Below are 7,247 nucleotides of genomic sequence, written 5' to 3' on the forward strand. Positions count from 1 at the left end.
TCTCTATCTTCATGTGTGAGGCTTTCCCACTTTTCTGTCAATCTATAAGTGGCCACCCTACCTTAAGGTGGGCTCAGGGGAGAACTGTGACATTAGCTTTGGCAGGCTGATCCTCCAAAAATGCCTTCCCTTTCCGTATTTCCTAGATCATTACTCTTTCCCCAATGCACACCTTTAGGACATCAGCACATATTCCACCAATTGTTGTCCTCACCTCCAAACTATTTCTCTATGTAGCAGACAACGCCTTTCAAGAAATGAGGCAAAAAGAAAGGCCAGAAAATGAACAGTCAAGAAAAAAAAATGTTGGTAGTCTCTTGTGAAAAACAGGGAGTACTTAGGGCATCCTTATGGCTACATTTCCACAGAGATCAACATCACTCGCTGGGCATTTCTTACTGAAGTGTTTTATTTAATACATGTGGACATGCACACAAAAACACCCATGTACATTCAAATATATGCCTATGCAAATATTTTGGATAGTATGCATAAAAATACAAATTTGAGATTAAAATTATTCCTTGGTTTTTAAACTATTGAGAAACAATTTAAGAAGTATATTCTCTTCCTGTTGGGAAATACAGATTCTTCTTGCTGTTCCTGCAGTAAGATATTACTTTAAACCACTTTCATTGCAGTTACACAACTACCCTACCAAACCTACTGCAGGGCATGATTGATTAATGATGCATACTCTCATCATCCCTCCTCTCTTGGCTCAGCTTCTCTGCAGCATGGACAGAACTGAGCAGCACACACTTAGTATAAGGAATATTCCTGTTTCTAACTGTTAGACCTAGAAATACAAGTAGGTGTGTGTGCCCCTACTCTCTCTTCCTGGGTCTCAGCTCCACTTGACCTCCTGTGATCTTAGTGATCTTCAGCAAAGTGGGATAAATGATGAATGTTGCATAGGACCAAAAGAGACAGGGAGGGGCTGTGAGAGAGAGAGAAAGAGAGGGAGGGAGATTGAGAGAGTAAGTGCCAAGCAAAGCCTTTTCTTCCTCTTGTTAATACTTTCCTACTTTCTCCCCACAGCCTGGGGATGTGAGAGAGATGTCCATATCCATCAAACAGCATAACATAAATCTCGCCCTTTTCTCTTTTTGCTGGATGCTGCAGTACAGCTTTCCTTCTCTATGTTCCATGGAGGTCTCTTGCTCACGTTCCATTCCTCTTCTGCTCCTGTCTCATCAGATAAACTGAAAGCACTGACAAAGAGCAAATTGCATGTGACATTGGCTCTCCTTCCATATCCATTTTTAAAGTGCCTCTTTTTACTGCTAGAGTGGTTTCTGGCATAGTGTTATATAGTAAAATATTATATAGTAATATTTTACTATATTTACAAGCAAAAAAAGGACAACTCTGAAATTTTAAAATTAGCAAAACCTTCTATGGTCTAGGGTTACCAGGCTGAACATTTTGTTACTGTTGTTTTTTATTGCCATCAAGCTGACTTCAAATAATGGCGACCCTATGAATGAAAGGCTTCCAAGTCACCATATTACCAATAACCCTGCAAGGTAGCTGTGGTTTCCTTGATGGAGTCTGTGCACTGTTAATGCAGTCTTCCTTTTTCCCTAATCTCTTTCACATTACCAAGAATTATTGTCTTTTCTAATGAACCATGTCTTCTCATGATATGTCCAAAGTAACACTGTCTCAGCTTAATTATCTTAGCTTCTAGAGAGAATTCTGGCTCTTCTCCAGAGTTCTGTGGATACTGTGAAACTCAAATGGGTTGGTTTTCTTCCTAACAGCCTTTTCCAGCTTTCACAACCATACATAGAAATTGGAAATATGACAAGATGGACCATCCTGACCTTACTATTCAATTATATAGTTTGACAGCCGAGGATCGTGTCTAGTTCTTTAATACCTGCCCTTCCCAGTCCTTGGTTATTACCTCATGCAGCTTTTAACCGAGGTTTCATTTTGGCGATACTAACTGCCTCTCACCCATAGCTGCCCTGTTCCCCACTTGTCCCTTTCCATTCACAAGGGAACCCCTGAATGGACTGGCATTTCCAGAGCTCTGCAGTTCTGCAGCCTCAGCTGAAGCTTTAAAAAACTATAAAACTTAAATTGCAGCTGCAGAGCTCCAGAATGGCACAAAAAGTTGGAAAGCAAAACCTACCTAAAGTCATGCTAGGTAAGGCATAAGAGAGGGAGGCAGGGTTAAAGGAGAGGGCAAGGAGAGTGCAAAGTGGGCAGCAGCCCTGGTTGCATGACTAAGACCGGTGCGGTGATGGCTGCCTAGAAAGCAGCATAGTTTCATTTTATTATTACTAGGGTGACTGCAGCAAGAAAAGGACGGGTGTGATAATGTCCCTAGCCTTGTGATTTCATGACTGCAATCTCCATTCTGATCAATGGTGCATGCAAGCTATGGGTATTTCAATTTCCTCATCATCTAGATTGAATTTATGTAACTTCTCCATGTTCATTACTTTTTCTGTTTTCTTAATATCCAACACTTAGCACTTTCTTTTTTAACCATCTTTAACGATTGTGCCAAGTCTTTGATGTTTTCAGTATGGTACCATCTGCACAGTCAGATGGAGGAATTGGACGATGCCTTTCTAGAACAGATGACCATACACTCCGAAAGGAGAGATGTAGTAGTGATGGGTGGCTTCAGCTATCCTGATATTTGCTGGAATTCAAACTCAGCCAAATCCTCAAGTTCTAGCAAATTCCTCACTTGCCTCAAAGACAATTTCATTGTCCAAAAGGTGGAAGAGGCAACAAGGGGTCAGCTATTTTAGATCTGATCCTAACCAGCAGCGATGATTTGGTTAATGTAGTGCAAGTGGTGGCATCTTTAGGTAGGAGTGACCATGTTCTCCTGGAGTTTGTTATGCAATGGAAAGGAGAAGCCAGGCATAGTCAGACACACATTTTAGACTTTAGGAGAGCTGATTTCAATAAGCTTAGAGAAATACTGGAGGTGATACCCATGGTCAGGAATACTAAAAGAGAAGGGAGATCAAGACGGAAGCGAGTTTCTCAAAAGGGAGATACCAAAGGCACAATTTAAGACAGTTCCAATGAGGAAGAAAAGTGGGAGGTATCTCAAGAAACCAGGATGGATGACTAAGAAACTTTTAACTCAGCTAAATTTTAAACGGAACATGTATAAGAAAGGAGGAAATCACCAAAGGGGAATTCAAACAAATAGCAGGCATGTGTAAAGTCAGCAAAGCTAAAGCGCAGAATGAACTCAGGTTTGCTAGAGGGGTTAAGAACAATAAAAAGGGCTTTTGTGGATATGTCTGCAGCAAAAGGAAGAAGAAGAAAACGGTAGGGCCACTCCATGGAGAAGATGGCAAAATGCTAACAGAAGACAGAGAAAAGGCAGAATTACTCAACACCTTCTTTGCCTCAGTCTTCTCAGAAAAGGCAAATGGTGCTCAACCTGAGGATAATGGAGCAGAGGACAGAATAGGGGAATTTCAGCACAGAATATGTATTGCAATATCTGGTTAATCTAAATGAATGTAAGTCTCCAGGACCTGATGAACTACATCCAGGAATATTAAAAGAACTGGCAAATATAATATCGGAGCCATTGGCAATAATCTTTGAGAACTCCTGGAGAACAGGAGAAGTCCCAGGAGACTGGAGGAGGGCAAACGTTGTCCCCATCTTCAAAAGGGGGGAAAGAGAGGATCCCAACAATGATTGTCCAGTTAGTCTGACATCAATACCAGGAAAGATTCTAGAGCAGATCATAAAACAGAGAGTCTAGAAAGCAATGCTATAACCACAAAAAGTCAACATGGGTTTCAGAGAAACAAGTCATCCCAGACAAATCTTGTCTGTCTGTCTGTCTGTCTATCTAATCTATGTAAATATCAGCTTGATAGATGAAGGAAATGCTGTGGATATAGTATATCTTGATTTCAATAAGGCCTTTGAAAAGGTTCCCCATGACATTCTTGCAAACAAGCTTGTGAAATGTGGGCTAGACAAGGTAACTGTTACATGGATTTGTAATTGGGGGGAGGAGTTGGGTCTGCGTTGTGAGGATGCTACACCCCAGCTCTTCCCCCATGCCAGCCTTTCCCATTGGTATGCACAGCCCCTTTTTAGTCTTTTTTGCGTACATGCCTTTAAGCCACCTGAAAACTCATGGTGACCCCATGAATTTTGTGGGTTTTTCTTAGGCAAGGAATCCTCACAGGTGTTTCGCCAGTTCCTTCCTCTGAAATAAGTTAATCACCTGGTTTTCATTGGCAGTCTCCCATAAATCAAAACTGACGAGAGCTGATTCTGCTTAGCTTCCAAAATCAGATGGGATTTGGTGGCTTTAGGGTATTTTAGGCCACTTTTATAATCTTTTAATGAATTTTAATATTTTTCACTGTATAAATAAATTGTTGAATTGTTTTTAAATAACTTTATACTCTGTTACTATTGAAGTTCTTATATAGTTTTTAATTTGCATTGTTTTAAAACAGGTTGTTAGCCACCATGAGTCTGCTTATACGGCTTTGATCCAGACTGTTTGAGAGACGCATTTCCCCATACGAACCTGCTAGAACCCTAAGATCTTTAGGGGAAGGTTTTCTCTCAGTCCCGCCACCATCGCAGGCTTGGCTGGTGAGGACACAAGAGAGCCTTCTCGGTGGCTGCTCCCACCCTCTGGAACCCCCTTTTTCGGGAGGTTGAGCTGGTCCCCTATCTTCTGGCCTTTCATCAACAAGCAAAAATGGTTTTATTTGGGCAGGCTTTTAACATGCAATCATGGGGTGGCTTTTATATGGAGTGGGTATTGTGGTTTAAATGTATGTAATTTTATATTGTTTTTATTTGATGTTTTTAATTGTTTTTATTGTAATATGTTTTTAAAATGTTTTTATTTGTGAGCTGCATTGGGTCCCTTTCTTGGAGAAAGGCAGCGTAAAAATGAAATAAATAAATAAATAAATTATTGGGAGAAAGGCTCCCAATAAATGAATGAACAACAAATACATTTCAATCTAATTCTGACCCACCCTTTCTCCTTTGCATTTGGCCACCTTCATTATGGTGGAGAGAAAGATGGAGCTACTGATGAGAGACTGAGTAGCCTCCCCTGTTGCTGGGTAACTCCCAGTCCTACCTCTGCTTGGCCATATGACAGGAATGATGGTAGCGACAGTAGTCGATCCAACCAAAGTCTGGGTTGGTATGTAGGTCACTCGAGACTGTGAGGGAATATGAGCCTCTGGACCTAGAGTGACGGCACCACATGTGTCTATTTCTGAAGGCCATGCTGCTGACACCACAGAACCATAAAGGTTTTGTGTGTGGATTCATTTTAGGGTGGCAGACCTAGGAACCTGGGCTGGGATTGTAGGTAACACAGTTGTACAGGATGGTGTGGAAGAACCTGAGCTGGGTTATGACATGGGGAGGAAGAGATGCCTTGTCCCACCGTATGATGACATGCTTAACATCTCCCTGTGACTTTCTCCATGCCAGGTAACGGGCAGAGATCACTTTGACTGTCAGCTCTGCATGCAGACTTACAGTCTTGTGCAGGTTTGGGCAGTGGACTAGGGTTCAAATCCTTGCTTGACAATGGAAACCCACAGGGTGACCTTGGGCAAGTCACACATTCTCAGTATCAGAAAACCCTGTGATGGGTCATTAAAAACATGGGTGCTCAGTACAAGGACATAGCCATGTTAGTCTGGAAAATCAATATGCAAAGGGATCTCGTAGCACATTTGAGACTAACTGAACGAAAGAAATTGGTAGTGTGAGCTTTTGTAAACTTGAGCCGACTTCCACAGCCTGCATGTTTATCGGTACAAGCTTTTGGGGGAGTGGTACAAAGCTGAAAGAGCAGCACTTGGCTTTATGCTGGGGATGACCAAAATTAATACTTTAAATACTTTTTTTTTTAAAGAAACTATCCCAGAAAGCCCTCTTAAAGGCAGGGAGGCATTTTGCCTTTGTACCAGTTATGGGGAAAGTCGTCTAAAATAGCTGGAGAGCCAAATTTTCAGCACTGCTGCTGTATAGGTTTAATATGAAACAGTACTCATTGGTGGAGTCCATTTGTTATTTGATGGTTTCCACCTGAGTTTTGATGGGTCCTTTGTCTCCAGCATCTCATATCTTTTTTGGTCTCTTTCTCTACAGCCCTGCTGTTGGACATTGTCATTATTGCCGGCTTACAGAAGATGGCCAAGCGGAAAGGACCCTATGATGTCAGCCCAGGCATCTTGGACTACCTGACCATGGATGTCTATGCTTTTCCTGCCGGTCACGCCAGCCGGGCAGCCATGGTGTCCAAGTTCTTTCTCAACCACCTGGTCTTGGCTGTCCCACTCCGAGTCTTGCTTATCCTCTGGGCGTTCTTGGTGGGGCTTTCTCGAATCATGGTTGGGCGACATCACGTTACTGATGTCCTCTCCGGCTTCGCTTTTGGCTACTTGCAGTTCAGGCTGGTGGAGCTGATGTGGATGTCCTCCAATACTTGTCAAATGTTGATCTCCATGTGGTGAACACCACCAACGTCATTCTCCTTTCCCACACCCCTGATCATCCATCTCTCTTTTTCTTTCATTTTCTCTCTCTATATTTTTTCTTTTCTTTTTTGCACATGGAAGACTAGAAGACACTTTTTAAATTAATAATAATAATAGTAGGATTTATTTATATGCCGCCCAATCACTGAGAATCCAGGCGGCTTACAACAGAGGGGATAATAGACGGTTCCCTTCCCTCAGGCTTACAATCTAAAAAGACACGACACAAAAGGAGAAGGGAATGGTGGGGGGGGGGAAGGGATCAGGTCCAGCATTCTTCTCTCCCTCTGGGGCCTGGACCTAGGCAGATGGACTGGAGGGAGGGCTCTTCTTCTTCAGACAAGCCCTGGTGGAGCTGGGCCTGCCTGGTGAACTCCCTTGCAGGCCGGAAGATGACAGTTATGGAGGGAGGAGTCTCTTCTTCCAGGCTAGCCCTGATGGAGCCGGGCCTGCCTGGTCAAACTCCCTCACAGGCTGGAAGATGACAGTTATGGAGGGAGGAGTTAATTGCTTGTGGCATTTTGACAAGCATGGTATACAAATCCTCCATGTGTTGGAAATGAGGGTTATGATGACAAACAGCTTGTTGCATCTTCTGCTGCAGTGTCTTCTGAGGATTGGGTGGCCCTGTGCATTCAAGATGTGTGGCTATGTTCAGCCATGTTTTCTTGACAAATGTATTGGGCTACAGATAGAAAACAGAAATGCATTATCTTG

At 42.7% G+C, this 7,247-nt stretch overlaps 1 protein-coding gene across 1 annotated transcript in view; it reads left to right on the top strand.

Annotated features, from left to right (window-relative positions):
* The window catches only part of PLPP7 (phospholipid phosphatase 7 (inactive)), a 15,945-nt gene extending 9,273 nt beyond the window's left edge, over positions 1 to 6,672 (top strand). Inside the window, exon 2 of the mRNA XM_042480558.1 lies at positions 6,142 to 6,672. Within this exon, the coding sequence (XP_042336492.1) occupies positions 6,142 to 6,506 (365 nt within the window). The 3' untranslated portion in view covers positions 6,507 to 6,672. The remainder of the gene's footprint in view (positions 1 to 6,141) is intronic.
* The last annotated feature ends 575 nt before the right edge of the window (positions 6,673 to 7,247 follow it).

This window comes from Sceloporus undulatus, chromosome 7, assembly GCF_019175285.1.
Source record: "Sceloporus undulatus isolate JIND9_A2432 ecotype Alabama chromosome 7, SceUnd_v1.1, whole genome shotgun sequence".
Taxonomy (NCBI): domain Eukaryota; kingdom Metazoa; phylum Chordata; class Lepidosauria; order Squamata; family Phrynosomatidae; genus Sceloporus; species Sceloporus undulatus.